General features: G+C 36.2%; 1 protein-coding gene across 4 annotated transcripts in view; it reads left to right on the top strand.

Annotated features, from left to right (window-relative positions):
- Positions 1-18,987, top strand: part of ZMAT4 (zinc finger matrin-type 4) — a 564,854-nt gene that overhangs the window by 363,756 nt on the left and 182,111 nt on the right. For all 4 annotated transcript variants that reach the window (XR_008915557.1, XM_056813567.1, XM_056813568.1 and 1 more), the window contains exon 6: positions 16,877-16,939. Coding sequence is in view for 3 of the 4 variants with exons in the window: in XM_056813567.1 (XP_056669545.1) it covers positions 16,877-16,939 (63 nt within the window). In the remaining variant the exon portion in view is untranslated. The remainder of the gene's footprint in view (positions 1-16,876; positions 16,940-18,987) is intronic.

The following is an 18,987-nucleotide window of genomic DNA, read 5'->3' as shown; positions in this document are numbered from 1 at the left end:
TAGGTTAGCACTCAGGACACACCATCACCTAGTAAAATTATCTACTTTCTTTCAGATCTCAAGTGCTCCCTCCTACATGAGACTTTTCCTAATCCCCAATTCAATTAATATCACTCTTTTAAATTGCTTATTTACTGTATGCATAAGGACTTCATTTTATGCAACCAGTCTATTCTAAGACCCTTCATGTAAACTGACAGTCACACATAATTGCAAAACTCATCATTTAATAAGTATTTCTTATATAAATATACCTAAACATTTTATGAATTTTCTTGGGATTAACAGAGGTACCAGTATCATTATTTCACTACTCTTATACTTTAGAGGCATTATTAATAACCAAATAGGTGTTAATGAAACAAAGGGAAGCACTGCACTGATAGGGACATGACAAATGAGAACTATTGAAAAAGACTCAAGAGGGAGTTGAGGTTTAGCACAAAACAGTGTAATGACTCACTAATGATTCTCAGAATAAGAATGAATATGATTGGGCAAATGGCTGAAAGACTACACTGCTTGGGAAAATGGCATAGGTTTAGCAGAAAATTAACATTTTAATTTTCTGTCTTTATATTTTTAATTGCTAATCATGTATACCTGAATTTCTATGTGCTGAGTTTGCAAAAAATGACGTCCTACTGTATACTTAAAGGATCAAATGAGATAACATAAGTAAAGTGCTTTATGATCCTTAAGGTGCTACTTAATGTGATTATGATTATTATAAGTAGTGGTATATTATTTTTTCTATTGAATATTAATCTCATTAGGGCAGATCAATTTTGTTTTTAAATCTGTATTCTCTATTTCTGGCACATAGTATACTAGTTAATGCTTAATAAATGCTTGTTGATTGGTTAATTGGTTGAATGATTAGTAGATAAATGGAAACACTTACCTAAGGGAAATAGAAATTAAGCAACATGTCCATGGCCACAGCACTACTTATAGATAGAAGTCAGATTTGAACTCTTCATTCTTATTGCAAATCCAGCAAGCCACATCCTTTATAGCTCGCTATCTTTCATTCCTGGATAAATACATTCAACAATTCTTAACTTAGTGCCTTCTCTGTGCCATGTACTATGGTGAGTACTATTTGTTGTTGGTTTTGATTTAGTTATTTAGCTATATTGTTGTTAATAATGACCCCAAAGTACCAGAGTAGTCAAGTAATGATTCTGGTATCTCTGATAAACCTAAGAGAGGTCATAAAATGCCTATGTATGTTTATATAAGAATTACTTTTTGAATTGGAATCAGTCATTTTTCAGTTATGTTCAACTCTTTGTGATACCATTTAGGGTTTTCTTGGCAGAGATAATGGAGTGGTTTGCCATTTCCTTGTCCAGAGCATTTTATGGACAAGGTACCTGAGGCAAACAGGGTGATGTGTCTAGCCCAAGATCCCATAGCCAGTAAATGTCTGAGGTCAGATAGGACCTCTAGAAGATGAATCTTCCCTACTCCAGTCCCAGCACTCTATCCACTGTACCACCTAGCCCAAACTAGATTGCAGATCAATAAAACATCTAGAATTTCATCCTTAGACCCTTGTGAACTTGTTAGATTAAACTCATGGTGCTATCTGTGGCTCTAGGGAAAAGAACCAAGAGTCAGAGAAAATAAGCGAGAGTTGAGGGAAGAGCAGTCAATTTTTCAAAGTGAAGGGTTTTCAGGAGTAAGGATTTTTGCACTGATCAGTAGAAAATGCTTACTGGTCCCCAGAGCCTTCAGTACTAATCTTTAGGAAACACAAGGCTTAAGTGAAGTCAGTCTGCATTTATTTTTTCTATTCAACAAGACTTCTTGCTATATTTCTCCTGGTTAATTATGTTGAGATTAGTGTGACCTGCTAATCACTGGCATCTTCATTTTCCTTTCCTTTTAGAAGAGGAGCCGAAGCCATACTTTTACGATCTTTCTCTTTCAGTTTAGAAGAAATACTGAGAACATTGATTAGGGAGGCCAGGCATTAACTTTGCTGCATGCCAATTAAGAACAAATCAGTTTGTGGTGCATAGTGGCAGGTTGATTGAATAAACATTTTAATGTCCATTATATGTAGGACATAGGATAGAGGTCAGTGAGGAGAGGACTCAGCTAAAGGTCAGTAAGATCTGGATTCAAGTTATGCTTATGACATATGCTGGGAAATCTGGTAAGTCACTCATCTCTTCAGAGACCTCAGATAATTCTATAGAACAATAAGCTGAAAAGGAGTTGTTAACATATATTTGTGGAGACTACTCTAAATGTTTCCTATCCTAATTACAAATTAGAAACATCTCTTTCTCTCTCTCTTTGTCTCTGTCTCTCTCTCTCTGTCTCTCATTCTGTCTCTCTCATTTTTCTCTTTCTCTCAGTTTTCCCCACCTCTCTGTTTCTGACAATGTCTCTATTCCTTCTTGTTTCTGTCCCTGTATGTCTCTTTTCTCTTGATTCCTCAGTGTTTCCTCTCTCTCTCTCTCTCTCTCTCTCTCTCTCTCTCTCTCTCTCTCTCTCTCTCTCTCTCTCTCTCTCTCTCTCTCTCTCTCTCTCTCTCTCTCTCTCTCCTCTTTCTCTCTCTCTCCTTCTCTGCCTCTATATGTCTCTTTGTTTCTGTTTTTCTGTCTCCATCTTTCTCCATCTGATGATCATTGGATCCTAGAAGTATAGATTTATAGATGGAAGGGATCTTAGAAGTTATGATGTAACCTGACCTTCTTATTTTCCCAATGAGACTACTAAATCCTAGAAAAGTTGAGTGAATTGACTAAGGTCACATGTAGTGAAATATAAAGCAAGATTTTAACACTGCTTAATTCTAAGTCTGTCACTCTCATCTATATTATGCTTTTTTTCAATGAGTTTTCAGCCACAAAGAAATATTTTACAAATTTGAATGTGGTTATGTTTGGAGGAAACTTTAGAGAGGAATGAGAGATCTAGAAAAAGGGGGAATCCTGTTGAGTTGAGACTGAGTCTGGCCAAACTGGGTTAAGTGGGAGAAGGCAGTTTGATGTCTGGAAAGGCTAGATGTCCAGTTTGCAAGGATACTGCAATGTATAAATCAGCTCTGGGGAATTAGCCATCAATGAAGATACAATATTCCAAAGGACTTCCTCCTTCCAGGAAAACATTTTATGCTTTTGCGTTAAGCTACAGCAAATATCACTAGTGTCACTGGCAAATGGGTAAGGACTTCTAAGTGTAGCTCTCAGGCCTGGGGAGATCTTCACAGAAGAGGGTACTTAAAGGCTTGAAGAAATGATTGCTATTTTACTGCCAACTGCTGAGATCATTTAACCAAAAAGACAGGACTAGGGTGAAAGGTCCACTCATGAATTCTCCATGTTAATTATGTCTTGATTGATATGAACTAATAGTTACTGACATTCTTACTTTGAGTCTCAGTCAAAAGGGATACAGAACCCAAAAGACCTGGAACTTTTTTGGATCAGAAATGCAGAGCTCATTGATTAGGAATACCAGTAATTAATTAGTTTTCAGCTTTGTAATTCAAAGAATATGAACGAATGAAAATTACAAGGGAAGGAGGGAAAGAGTGAGAGAGAGAGAGAGAATAGAGGAGAGAGAGAGAGAGAGAGAGAGAGAGAGAGAGAGAGAGAGAGAGAGAGAGAGGAGAATAGAATATGAATGTATGTTTGAAAGGTGTGTGTGTGTGTGTGTGTGTGTGTGTGTGTGTGTGTGTGTGTGTGTGTGTGTGTGTGTGAGATGTGGTGTCTTTTCCAGGTTCCTTTTTAGTAAAATGGACTGATTCACAGGCAAGGGGAAAAACACACACATGAAACCTTTTAAATTTGAATGGCATTGCTCCTCTAGCATTTAAGAATGTTTAATCTTTTCAATGACAGAAGAGGACACAGCAAAGCAAAAATGTTGTGCTGTCCAAAGGGGAAACTATCTAAGAATAGATGAGTAGTATTTAGTCATCTTTTTTCATCTCTCTGTCTCCAGGAAGCATTATCCTTAAGCCATTCCAGACAGAAGAAAATCCATTTTAAGTGCACCCTACTTTGTTAATAACCTTTACATCCTATATATCTGTCTCAGAACCCCATTGAAGAACTAGAAACCTCAGAGAAGCAGTGGTGTAGGGAAATAGTGCCAGAGCCAGAATCAGTAGTACTGGTTTCAATAGCTAGCATTGTCATTTTTTTTTAACTACGTGCTTATGGGTAAGTCACTTAGAGTACAGATCTTGATTATGCCAACTGAAGGGTGGCAGACTTTCTGAGAGAATACTGAGATACTGAAAAAAATAAGGTTGTCAGTGCCAGTGTAGGAGTAATATATGTAGATCTGATAGTGTTTATTGGGTTAATTATGTTGTTTAAGGGAGTTTGCTCATGAGATTAGCCCTCCTTGGTAGCAGTGGGACTGAATAGTGATCGATCCGTGCACCAACCCCAAGCCAGGTCAGATATTGTATAAGAGCAGAACAAAGAAGTCATAATGGGCCCAAGTCATGTGCATGTTTTCCCATGGGAGAGTTGGAGCTTCTTTTGATGTTCTCATTTATTCAAGTTAGTTTACATTCTCTATGGAGTCATAGGTCATATTCTCACTCTGACTGCCTCTTACACTTAGACATTTGGAGCCTCAGTCTTCTTAACTAGAAAATAAAAATAATGATAATGATAGTGCCTAGCTCACAGGATTATTATAAGAGTTATTTAAACTATAACATTATGGAGGAATGGGTAGATAGATAGTCAATAAATATTTATTAAATGTATATTTTGTCCCAGGCACTATAGAAAATGTATAGATAGATTGTTGTGAGTATAAAATAAGATCCAAATTTTAAAACATTTTCCCACCTTAAAGCATGATATAAATCTAAGCTCTCTTTATCACCTCTTGCCTGGACTATTGCAATAGCCTTATAATTAGTCATCATGTCTCCCATTGCTCCTCCCTCCAGCTTATCCTCAACACAGTCGCTGATATGATATACCTAAAGAGCAGGTCTTCTTTGTCACTCTCTTACTTAGAACGTTCTGGTGTTTCCCTATTACCTTTCGGATCAAATATAGACTTCTCTGTTAAATATTTAAAACTCTCTTTAACCTGACCTTAAGCTTTCATTTGTTACTATATCCAACCTCCTTCACAGTCCATATTTGATTCCATCTTCAAACCAAGTTGTTTTTTTTCATTTTCCCTCACATATGACATTCCATCTCTCATCTTCATGCCTTTTCCCAGATTTTATCCCATGTCTGGAGTGTACTTCCCATCACCTTTGCTTTATAGATTCTCTGCCTTCCTTTAAAACCTCTGCTCAAATATAACCTATTGAAATATCCCTCAGCTTCTTGTATCTCCCCTCTAAAAATTAGCTACCCTTAATGAATATAAGTTTCTTGGGGTAAGAGACAAACTTATTTTTTTTATTTGAACTTCCAAACTTTGATTAAGTTGTCATAGGATAAGAGATTAATAAATGTAAGTCTTTTGGTTGATTGATATATTTTTATTTCCAAAGTTGTGATTTTATTGTTATATGCATTCTAACAACATACATCACAATTCAATTCCATCTTTAGTAAGTAGATGATTCATGAGTTGTGGCAAACAAAATCAGTCACCTGATGGTTAATTTTTCAGTGACAAGCTTTTAAATTTTTTTCTAAGGTGGGTTATTCCTCATATGTTATACATCTAATCTCTTGCCTCATTTGTAGCTAGCCTTTCTAAATTCAGAAGTTTCCCACATGGGATATCATACTGCTTGCTATGAATTGAGCCTCCTAGGGGTTCACAGGATACAATATCACCATCTGCCATAAGGTTGGACCTCAAGGAAGAATTTTGGCTAATATAATCATGTCATTCAATAGTTCCCTCCCTAAGAGATGATGCTTTGCCTGGATTCACTCTTTGAAGGTTATTATACTTCTACCTTCTTATGTTTTTCCCATTCCAAAGATTCCTCCCCCTATTCCCAACCCCATTCCCAACCCCATTCCCAACTTCCTATTGCCTTAGTCCTATTAGTTTCAACTTTGCCCTCTCAGTTTTCACTACATGTCTACCCTACCCCTTCTACTGTAGCCTCTGGAATAACTGTTCATTAATTAATGTACTTATTTCTATGTTAGACTTCTTTCTTTTTCACTCCTATCTTCTGGAACTCATTGAAACTTGGCTCCTATATAACAATGCATCTCTCATCAACCTTTCCAACACCTGGTATATATTTTCTCATTCCATTGGTATCACTGGTTTCTATGGGAAAATCATACAAAGTTCCTTTTCCATATTGCTACTTCCAAATTATTTTTCTACTACCATAATTTATCCTCCTTAGGTTTCACACTATTCAGATTTGTCACCTAATCTAGATCCTAGTGGTGTCAATCTATTGACTCACTGAACTCCTAATTGAGTTCAGTGCTTGGTTCTCACCCCAATTCTGACCTTCATACTAGGGAAATGCAACATACCTATTGATCTTTTCTCAAAAACCTTCCCTTCCCAGTTTTTCAATCTATTGAATTTTCATTATCTATTCCTTCCATCATTTTCAGCTATGTATAGAGATGAACATCTCCTTGATCTTCCCATAACCCTCAAATATTACAAAGAATGGATGCTAAAATTCTTTCATCTGATCATAAATATTTCATTCCATCTTTTCTTATGCTATATGACCCAGAACCCTGTTCTTCAACTTCACCTTGACTTTTAATTCCTCATCCCGATCTTTATTACTTCACTGGCTATATTATATTCTTTTCCCTTCCCTTCCTATTAAGGGTCCTTTCATCATCCAACTTTATTGTACCCTACCCTTTATTTGCCCCTTTACCCTATAACCTATCACACCTTGTCAAATATCAACACTGCTTACTTCACTGCTATTCAGATACTGCTAAACAAAGCTAAAGAAAGTCACAAAACAACAGTGATTAGGTCTATGCAAATATGTTATCCAAGCTAATTGTGCTCTCATTTCAGTAAGACATTTATTCTATTCCTTCTTAATTAATTTTCTCTCTTAATCATCAAGTGGCTATTCCAAACTTTCCTTTTTCTCCTCAAGCATACCACAGCACTCTTTCTAAACTGAGGAACTAACCTCATACTTTATCGAAAGAAGATACCATTCACTAAAAGCTAGCGATTAATTCAGGTAATTTACTTTACTCAATGATCTTAATTCACTATCTTCTCCTTTCATTTTAGATGAAAAAAAAAAATGACCCTTCTCACCATGACTAAACCCCTACACATACCCTTGATTGGATTCCTTCTTATCTTTGGAATAAAATCACTCCCAGGGCCAGAAACACTCTATTCTTCAATTCTTTCCTATTGGTACCTTTACTGAATGCTACAAATATGCCCATGTCTCCCATATCCTTAAAAACTCCTCATTTATTGTATCTTCTCCACTACCTATTGTAATCTAGCTCCTGTCTCCTCAGATAAACTCCTTGAGAAAGCTGTCTATACTCAATGTCTCCATTTCCTTGCATTTTCCTTTCTTTTAATCCCTTGACAATCTGGCTTCTAACCTTTTCATGTAACTAAACTTTTTACTCCCCGAAGTTAGTGATGACTTCTTAATTGACAAATGCAATGGTCTTTTTTCAGGCCTCATCATTTTTTTGTGTCTGCACAGTACTTACACTATTGATCACCTCTTTCTCTATTTGCTTTCCTAAGTTTTTGTGACATTATTTTTTATTGCTTCTCCTCCTCTCTGTCTTTACAATTCTTCATCACTGTCATTGCTGGTTCTTCATTCAGGGAATACTCATTAACCTTGTTTCTCTCCCAAATTCTGTTCTAGGCCCCCATCTCATTTCTTTCTAAATATTTGGTGATGTTTCACACTCTCTTAGATTTAAGGATTATCTCTCTATAGATGATTTACAGATACACATGCACATGTATGTATGTATGTCTCTCTCTTGAATTACAATCTCACATCACCAACTAACTTTTAGCCTTCTCAGATTGTATGACTTATGAACATTTTGAACATAACAAATACAAAACAGAGTTTGTTTTCTTTCTTCTCCTTTCTTTCTCTCTTCTTAATCTTCTTATTACTATTGGCAGTGCCACCATTTCCCCAGTGATTCAGGATTGTAACTTTACCTTCAGGTTCTGCTTTTTACTTGAATCTATTAGATTCTATCTAATCTATTGCCATGACTTTTAATTTCTACCTTCTCAAAATTTCTGATATACAATATATATATATACACATGTATATATATATATATACATGTGTATATATATATATATACATGTGTATATATATATATATATATATATATATATATATGACATGAAGGCAGATTTCTCTCTGTCTCTGTCTGTCTGTCTGTCTGTTTGTCTCTCTCTTTTTCCCTCTGTCTCTCCGTCTCTCTGTCTCTCTTTCTATCTGCCTGTCTCTGTCTCCATCTCTGTCTCTGTCTGTCTCTCTCTCTGGTATCATCATCTCCAAACACCCTCTGATGTGTATATCTTCTCCCCTCTATCCCTTCCAACTTTTCCTCCCTAATATATATTCTCTTCTCCCACTAGGAGTATACACACACTCTTATATACATAGGTGTGAATATATATATATATATATACACACATATATATATACATGTAATTGTATATGTATGTTTGTGAATGTATAAACATATAAAATTTTTCCTCTGTTTATAACCATCATCATTAACGTCTGTATTGCCTATTACCTGAACTACTCAAGTAGCCTTCTGACAGAGACAAACCATGTTCAGGGCCTAAGAAATTAGGCAAAGGTCCAGACTTTGGAAATAATATTCCAGGTCTCAGGACAAAGTTTGCAATGTGAATATCTCCCCTATCCCAGTAGACTAAGTATCTTAGGAAGCGGCACAGATGGCTGGAAAAACAATCTTGAGAAAGAATATGTTTTTGTACCCATTGAACCATGAACTTGCTGAACCCCACCTGTACTCACACTCCCCCCACTCGCTCATTCCTGTGGTTTTTTCCTATATGAACCCTTCCCCTATTCAATAAACTTTTCTGCCATTAGCTATCAGCTGTGGAGCCCTTCTGACATCAAAGGATTCTCATCTCTCTGGTCTTTATCTCTCGCTTCTACCTAAGGGACCCTCGGCTCCCGGTCTGGGCCTTTGGGGCTCTTCTCCCCTCTTTGGGCTCTAAAAGCCTTCTAAGTGGTCTCTCCTGCCTAAAATTCTACTCACTCCAATCTATGTCCCCATAGACACTAAAGTATAAGCCTGAGCAGGCCACCTCCATCCCCTCACAGTCTATTAATTTTGTGATTTAGTCATTTCAGTCATGTCTGACTCCTGGGGACTCCATGGAGGGTTTTCTTGACAAAGATACTGCCATTTTCTACTCCATCTCTTTTTACACATGAGGAAACTGAGGCAAACAGGGCTCAGTGCCTTACCCAGGATCATTCATCTAGTCAATGTCTGAGGCCATATTTGAACTTGGATTTTCCTGAATCTAGGCCCACCCTGCCACCTAGTTGCTTATATCTATACATTTCTCTTTATTTATTCATATATACACACGGAGTTGTGCAGTAGATAGAATGCTAAATCTAGAGGTTAGGTGCAAATCTGGCCTCAGACACTTCCTAGCTGTGTGACCCTGAGCAAATCACTTAACCCTGTTTGCCTCCATTTCCTCATATGTAAAATGACTGGAGAAGGAAATAGGAAACCATTCCAGTACCTTTGCCAAGAAAATCTCATCTGAGGTCAAAAAGAGCTGGACATGACTGAAATGACCAAACACATTTGTATCATGTGAATGCATACTTACACATATACATACATAAACACAAGCTCACATATTTAACCTTGAAGCATCACAGGCAATGCTCTAAGCTGATTTGTATTGGAAGAGGTGACTCCCCTCACTGCTGAACCTGTAGGTCTCCTCCCCACACCATGCCAAAAAAAATGGGGCATATATATATATATAGATATATATGTAAATAGTTCTTTATCTAGTTTAATGCCTCTTTTTCTAGTCTTAGGTCCTCTTATTTTGTCTCCTGTAGATAGAAAGAGCAACCCAACTGGCCATCATCCTAATACCATAATCCTCCATGTACTCAAGGTGTTATGAAGTTTCATTTTTTGTTTCATATCTCTTGACTACATAATTCCAAATCCTTTAACCTTTACTCAGAACCTTTTTTTAAATTTATTTAACCGTCTCCACAATAGTCCTCTTCACCCTCTCAATTGTTTCACAGAATAACCTAGAAACAGATAAGTAACTTTGGAAAGGTATTGAGTTGCTACAGCTAAATGAAAATTACTAACACAAAGTGTACAAGTCTGTCTTGTTCTTTTAAAGTTTACCTGTTTGTTATTTTTTAGAGTATAGTAGTATTCCATCACGATCATATGCCACAACTTGGGTAGCCATTGGCCATTGGAAAATGATAAAATGATGCTGTCTGTTACCTCGAGCCTTCATAGGTATCTAACATAGTTTGTGCCCAGATTAATAATAGTTCCAAGTAATTGCCTTATCTGTGAATATAATGCTTACCAGAATTTCTAAAAAAAAAAAACAGATTTTAAAAATGTTATGTGGAATGCCTACAAACATTTCTCAGAAAAGGTTGGATTGACTTGACGTGCTCTTGCATGGATCACGGATCTCCTAGTCAATCAGGCAGCACTCTGAAAATAATGCTTTGAAAGAAGTTCAAAGGAGTCCTAGAAAAACAGGATACCTAGTTGCTTAGGAACTTATTGCTAAGAAGAGGGTGCAATTGAGGTTGCTCACCTAATTTGCTCTATTTTCTCCTTGCAGACTTTACCAGTTAGAGTAGGTGAATCTCTGTCATATCTTGAAGCCTCTCCCCAAAGGGTAATTCTATGATTTGCCTTATGCATCTCCCTTTAAGCTGTTATTTCACAGCAAAGAAATAGGTGTGCAATGATTTGACCCTTTGTCTGACCAATTTGACCGCCGTAGATAATTCTGAATAATTCATACACCAGTTTAGATTTTCAAGGGCCAGAATTTTTCTTATCATTTTCCCATATTTATTTGAAAGTTTTATCTCAGCTTCAAATTCATGTGTCTTTGTGGAGTCAATCTCTCCATAATAACCTCATATGATCATGGTCTCCTCAAGCGGTCAGAATGATAAATCCATGTAGGCCTTCTTAGATTTTGCTGAAGACTTCATATGGATTATCTAATTTTCATCTCACAACAACCCTATAGATAAATGTTGACAAGAATTATCAACCTCATTTTGCAGATGAGCAAACTAAGGCTTAGAAAGATTAAATAACTTGCCCTTGTACACTAAGTATCAACGGCAATATTCAGTCTTAGGTGTCCCTGTCTCTTAAATTCAGCACTATATACTTTACAACACACTGCTTCTTTCATGCCAGATTAATCTCATTTTCTTCCCCCCACTCCGCCATCTCTGCATAGGTTTCCTCAGCTCATAGAGAGCTGTCGTAGACATAGCATACCTGAATTTCCAAAAGGCACATGACAAACTCTCTCACAGTGTCCCAGCAGAATGAGATGAAAATATATGGCCTGGAAATAGTATAGTTCAATGAATTCAGAGAAGTTTTAATAGTTATACTCAAAGAGAATGATAAAAAAGATTGATGTTGGCCTGGAGGGAGGTCTTTAGTAGAGTGTCTCTAGGCTCTATCTTTTGCTTTATTCTTTTTGAATTTTTATTAATGACTTGGACAAAGGCAGAAAGAGCATGCTTATCAAATTTTCAGATGACATGATACTGGAAGGGAGAGTTGACTTATGAATTGAGAAAACCAAGTTGCTCAAACTCTTGACAAGATACGATATTGGCTTGAATCAAATAAGATGAAATTTAATGGGGGGATATGTAAAGTTCTAAGATGGGAGGTGTATGGTTAGATGTGATCTTTTGTAGAAATGATCTGAGGGATTGTGTGGACTTCAAGCTAAATATAAGTTAGCACCGTCATGTGCCAACCAAGAGAACTGTTCAATCTTAGACTTTATTAAGAAAAGGATCACTTCTAGGACCAGAAAAGAAATATTCTCTGTATATTAGTTTAGTCAGACTGCATGTTGAGTATTATGTTAAGTTCTAGGTACTTCATTTTAGAAAGGGCAGTAATAAACTGGAGAAAATCCAAATGAGGCCAAGCAGGATCATTTTAGGTCATGCCATCTTAGGATTAGTTGAAATAACTGTGAATTTCTAGCCTGCAGAAGAGAAAATTTTAATTATTTGAAGGTCTAGCATATGGAAGAGAGATTAAATAGTTCTTTTTGGTTATAGAAGGCAGAAGAAATGGTGATAGTGGCTGAAAGTTGCAAAGATTTAAACAGGCTTACCTGGAAGTTGGAGAGGAGAAATGATTTCCTAATAATGAAAGCTGTGCAAAACTGCAACAAGTTTGTTTTGGTTAGTGGTGGTGGATGAGGAGTTCACTAAAGTCTTCAAGGAAATTCTATATGATCATTTTCAGGGAAGGGTTACAGATTTTGGTTCAGGTAAAGATTGGATTAGATATCTTCTGACGGTTCTTAAAATTGCATAATTTGGAAGGTCTGGTACCATGAATACTACCTTAAGTATTGGAAGGGACTCAAAGAGTGTCTTGTCATGTTTTACTTGGCTACAGAAGCTAAAACTAATGGTAATAGGTAGAAGCTCTACCAAGATATATTTCAACTCAAAATAAGAAAATACTTTAGAATAATGAGAATTGATAAAAGTGAATTAAGCAACCCTGGGAAGTATTCAAATATAATCTGGATAGGACATTATGCAAGGGATTTATGTTGAAGTAAGAGTTGGATATGAATTATTACAAGATAACTTTCATCATTCAAATCAATTTTGTTGAACAAGCATTTATTAAACACCTACTTTGCTAGGTAGAGGCTGAAACCACAAAAATATAAAGAAAAGGAAAGCTTTCCTGAACAAATGTACAGTCTACTAGATTTGTGATTCAAGATCCAGTTTTAAGGGAGAAGGATTCCATATGTCTTTTGAGAATGCCAGATCCCCTTGTAATCAGTGTTCCATGTAATGGAATACTACTTTTTGATGAGATGTTGAGGGCAGGATACAGAATTATTGGAGCAAACACACATTAAACACATGCACCTTCACTATGACATTTACATTAAAAAGCATGCAAGCTAATAGCATCACTATTCTAAGATCAAAGATTTAGAAGTGGGTGAGAACTTAGTGACCATCTAGTCTGACTTCCACATTTTATAGATGAAGAAAATAGGAACTATATAGAGAGAACTAAGATGAATTTATGAGGATACAAAGCATTTCCTAATTGAAAAATGGTCAAAGGATATGAAGAGACATTCTCAGAAGAAGAAATTAAAATTATCTTTAATTCCATGAAAAAAAATGCTCCCAATCACTATTAACTAAAGAAGTGGCAATTAAAACTACTCTGAGGTATCATACCTCATACCAATCACATTGGATGACAAAAAAAGCTGTAAAACAGCCATTCTGAAGGACAATCTGGAGTCATGCCCAAAGAACCATACCTTTTGACCCAGCAACATCATTCCTGAATCCAAAGAGATCAAAGATGGGAGAAAAGAACTTACTTATATAAAAACATTTATAGCAGCTCTTGTGATGGCAAAGAAGGAAAGACTGAAGGAATGTCCATCATTTAGGGAATATCTGAACAATTTGTGGTATATGATTATAATGGAATGCTATTGCATCATAAGAAATGATGAACAAGATGATCACAAAAAAACCTGGAAAGACTTGTCAACTAATACAAAGTGAAGTAAGCAGAAGCAGGAAATGATGTATATGGTAACAGCAATAAAGTAAGATGTTCAACTGTGAATGATTTAACTATTACAAGCAATGTAAGGATCCAGCACAACTCCAAAGGACTTATGATGAAGAAGACTATCCATTCACACAGAAGGAACATATGGAGTCTGAATGCAAATTGAAATATACCATTCTTTACTTCATTTATTCCATAATTTTTTCTCTATTTTAGGTGACGTCTTCTTTCATAACATGATGAATTTGGAAATATATATTGTACGATAATACGTGTACAATCTATATTATATTATCTGCCATCTTGAGGAAAGTTTGGGATGGGAGGGAAGGAGAGAACATGGATCATACAATGTTAGCAAACAATTACTAGAAATCACATCAAGATGTATTTTTTTTTAAATAAAAGAAAAAAAGGAAACTGGTCTAAAGATATTAAGTAACTTTGCCTAATGTCCCATAGGTAATAAATGACAGAGGTGATATTTGGATCCACTTCTGCAGACTCTAAAATCATTACTTTCTGTACTATATCATCCTGCTTCTACAAATGAATAACAACAACAAAAATTATGCTATGAGATGCACAGATGTGTGGTCAAGCAAAATGCTTGTAGGAATTTTTCACTTATTTTATAGCCAGAGGAACTGTGTTCAAATTTTGACTTTATTACTTCCTAACTCTTTGGCAAATAATTTAATCTTTTGAGGTCTTGATTTCCTTACCTATAGAATGGGGACTATAATAAACACTTGCCCTATGTATCAAAGTCAATCAGCAAATATTTATTAAGGGTCTACTATGTGCCAGGCACTATGCTAAGAATTAGAGATATGAAGAAAGGCTAGAGACAATACCTGTTCTCAAAGAGCTTATAGTCTAACAGGTATGACACTTTAAAATCATCTATATGCAAATGAGATATATACAGCATAAACTGAAGATAAGATGGGGTACTGTTAAGTTGACAGCTAGATACAGTGGATAGAGTGCTCGGCCTGCAGTTAGGGAAGCATGAATTCATATCTACCTTCAGATATTTACCAGCTGTGAGAATCTGGGCAAGTTATTTAATTTCGGCCTCATTTTCCTAAACTGTAAAATGGGAATAAGGATCTACCTCATGGGGTTTTGAGGATGAAATGAGATAATATTTGTAAGTGGGTAGCACAATACCTGGCACATTGTAGGTAAGTAATAAATTATTTTTTTCCCTTTCCTTTCTTCTTTCTCTCTGAGGATACAGTGAAATTTCTGCTAACTGCTAAGTAAATGAGTAGGTTGTCTAAACTCAAGAGGTATTATTTTGATGATGATTATTCTTGTGGATATATATTGTAATATAATAATTCAACCTTCTCCCCAAAGTTGATCATTTGTGAATTCATTGAGGCAAGTAAGACAGAAGAAAGCCAAGCCATAGTTGTTTTTTTTTCCACACATGAGTGCCATGAGAATTCAGATCTCAACTTCTTTATATCTTCAGGTCTTAGAAGTCAGAGAATTCTCTTCCCTTCTTATTCTGTTTCCATGTGACACTGGAAACTTGAAAAGGGGTATCTCTCATTTTTCTCTCTTTTGGAAGGTTTTATTCAATAACTGATCTTCAAAGATTTTGTTTCTGTGGATGCTAGACATATTTCAGACATTTAGACACTAATCAGTCATTGAAACAAGGGATGATGATTCTCTATAAATGAAAAGCAATGCTTTCTGGATTCTACTTTAGTAAGACTGATAACTTATGTATATAGCATAGGTGAAAAGGAAATTTTCCATTAATAGGCTGATTATACTTAGAATGTTGGTACAGAAATGGAATGGGAACGATGCCATGATGATCTCACCCTCTGTTTACTCTTGTCTTGTATTCAATGTCACATATTTTAAAATATCAAATACATGATGTTGCTCTTATAAATGGAATTTGTTGTTTTCCTTCTCATTTTTATTGTTGTGAAATGTCATCTTTTTTTAAAAATAGGAAGCAGATTGTAGGATTTAGAAGTGAAAGGAATCTTAGAGATCACTCAGTCAAACTCATTTTACAGAGGAGAAAAATGAGGGCCAAAGAGGTTAAATGACTTGAAGCCAGCGGACATGTAGGTAGTAATTAGAAAGCTGGGATTCAAGCCTACTTCCCCTTTGGCTCCAAATCCACTGTTCTTTCTACCATACCAATTCAATTCAATTGATCCAGGTGTTATTATGCACCTGCAATTTATTCAAGGCACTCTAACAGGGATGGCAATAAAAAATCAAACCAAAAATAATTTTTGCCCCCAAGAATTTTATGATTTTTATAGGGGAGGGGAACATAAACATGGACAAGTAACCATGGATAAATAATATGAGGAAAGGGGAGAAAAAGCATTGGAAACATGTAATTTGTTCTCAGAGAACAAAACAAGGAATAATTGTTTGAAATTGAATGGAGGTATAGTTCTGTTCAAAATAAGGAAAGGCTCCTTGAATATTAGAGCTGTCCAAAAAGTGAAATGAGTAGCTATTGGAGCTTATTTCTCTTTCTTCTTTTCCCCTTTGGCAAGAAAACTTCAAATGGGGTCACAAAAAGTGGGAAACCACTAAAATAACTGAACAGCAAACATATGTTTTTAAGCATAGTTTTGATAGGATTCTTCCTTAAGTAAAAAATGGACTTAAAGCCATCTGAGGTTACTTACAGGACTCAGTTCTATTCAATAAGGCTTTATTAAGCTAAGAGGGTATGACTAAAGACTTCCGAAAGGAAGTGGCATCTGCATTGAGCTGTTTTCAGGTAAAAATGGTAGGAGGAAAACACTGTAGAGATTTGAGTAGTTAAAAGACCCAGAGCTGGAAGAGGTCTCAGGTAATCTTCTCCAAGTCACAGATAAGGAAACTAAGATGAAGTTTCTTTATTGAGATCACAAAGGTTGGAACTGATAGAGTCAAAATTTGAACTGAGGTCTTTTTACTACAAATTTACCAATTTTATAGTGTACCACACTGATTCCAGTCTGTAAGCATACTCTAGGGAATGAAGGATATTCCTGGTAATTTTTTTCATCTCTTCACAGGAAATGCTGGCAAAGAGCAGAGAGTGGAGCACAATGAGGCCACCCAACTTGAAGAATTACGGGGTAAGGCTTAAGTAACTACCAGTGGATGCTTCCTTACTGCTTGGCAATCCTCACTATAGATTCTATGGCAATGATTCCCAAATTGATGGCTAGTGGTACCCTTTCCTCTTGCTTGATAAAGCAATGGACATTTTGCCCTCATGTAGCTAATTTCCTACTGGTAGAAAGGAAGGAGGGCAGTGCCACAAACCTGTTAGCAGATAAGTCAGTTCATCCAGACACATAGCCATTAACTGACTCCCTCAATTCCCAGGACAGTCAGTCACTAAGCATTTATTAAGTACCTACTATGTGCAGCCACTGTGCTAAACATAAGTGATACAAAGAAATTCAAAAGACAATCCCTACCTTCAAAGATCTAACAATCTAATGGGGGAGAGAAGACAAACAACTATGTACCAACATATCCAAAGGAAGCAATCACATAAGGAAGTTTAGAATTAGGAAGACTCAGAAGGGCTTCCTGTAGAAGGTGGGATTTTAGCTGGGACAGAAATGACAACTGTCCTGATACTTCAGGGTATCTCTGAAAGAAACCAGATTTCTTGGTATTTTCAAGATACTGTGCTTAGATTTAGTCTCATGAATCATGGGCAGGAATGTGCCAGCAGAGCTAGTCACTGGTGAGTCACTTACTGAGTCAGCCAGAGGTACCATGACAGAGGTAAGCTTGGGTTGGTGTCAGCTACAAACACCTTGTTACTTTGTCATTTTCCATCTAATGCATGTATTGAGTCGTGGGAACCAGGCACAAAAATCCCATGTCGTTGGTCAGTGTCATATATAACTAGTAAATCTCAGGGGTTGAGCTTGAATTTACTAAGCCTTGCTGTGTCAAGTCCAAGATTTTATCTCTAATTCTAAATAACAGAAAAAAATTGGTAATCCATTTCTTTAGCTTTAAGGTTTCCTAAGAGCTTCCCTACTGTTACTGCCACTATTGATAATAATAATAATAGGATGTATGTAGAACTTAAAGGTTTGTAACACCTTTTACAAATAATATCTCATATTATCTTCACAAAAAACCCACTGAAATTGGTATTATTTTTAAACTAATTTCATAGATAATGAAAATGGTCCAAAGAGATTCATTGACTTGCCCAAGGGACACACAATAAAGAAGTATTATATTCCAGATTTGAACTCAGATCTTCCTGACTGTAGCTCCAAGTCACAGATAATTCAAAGCAGTAAATCTAGTCATGTGGACAAGTATTTAGTAAATACTTTGTGCCAGGAACTGTACCAAACACTGGGCAATACAAAAGAAGGTTAAAAGAGTCTCAAAGTCTAATGAGGGGGACAATATGCCAGCAACTATCACTATTTTACAGATGAGGAAATCAATTCTTATAGAGTTGAAATGACATGCCAAGATTACACAGCTAGTAAATATCAATACTCAATTTTTAAAAAATCTTATCTTCTATCTTAGAATCAATGCTAACTATTTGTTCTAAGGCAGAAGAGAGGTAAGGGTTGAGCAGTTGGGGCTGTGATGTCTATAGTCACTTAGGTAAGAAGTATCTAAGACCAGATTTGAATCCAAGACTTCTTATCTCCAGACCTGATTCTCAATCCCCTGAGCTAGCTAACTAGCTGCCTCCAGAGCTAAAAGTTAAACCCAGGTCTTTTTATTTTTTTTTAAATTCAAGAGCAATAATCTTATGATACACTCATCAGAAAATGCTGGAGCTGGAAAGAAGGACATGAAAAGGTCATATGGAAAGAGGTTTGGATTTGAAGTCAAAGGACCTAGGTTCCAATACAGGTAGTCTCTTCCTATCTGTGTAACCTTGTGCAAGTCTTTTAACCAATTTGATGTCAATTTCTTATCTATAAAATGAGAGGACTGTATTAGATGACTCTAAATGCCTTTTCCAGTCTAAAACCTATAATCTTGTAGTCAACTCCCTTTTATAGCTGAGGCAATGAGCCTCTGAAAGAAGAGATCTACCCAATTTCAGACAGCTAGTTGTGGGAATGAGAATTAAATTTAGGTCACCTCGCTCTTAGTCTTGTATACTTCTCATACAAGACTTTGT

The sequence above is a fragment of the Monodelphis domestica genome, chromosome 1, assembly GCF_027887165.1.
Source record: "Monodelphis domestica isolate mMonDom1 chromosome 1, mMonDom1.pri, whole genome shotgun sequence".
NCBI lineage: Eukaryota > Metazoa > Chordata > Mammalia > Didelphimorphia > Didelphidae > Monodelphis > Monodelphis domestica.
Note: the sequence above shows the minus strand (reverse complement) of the source record. Positions and strands in the feature narration are given on the sequence as shown.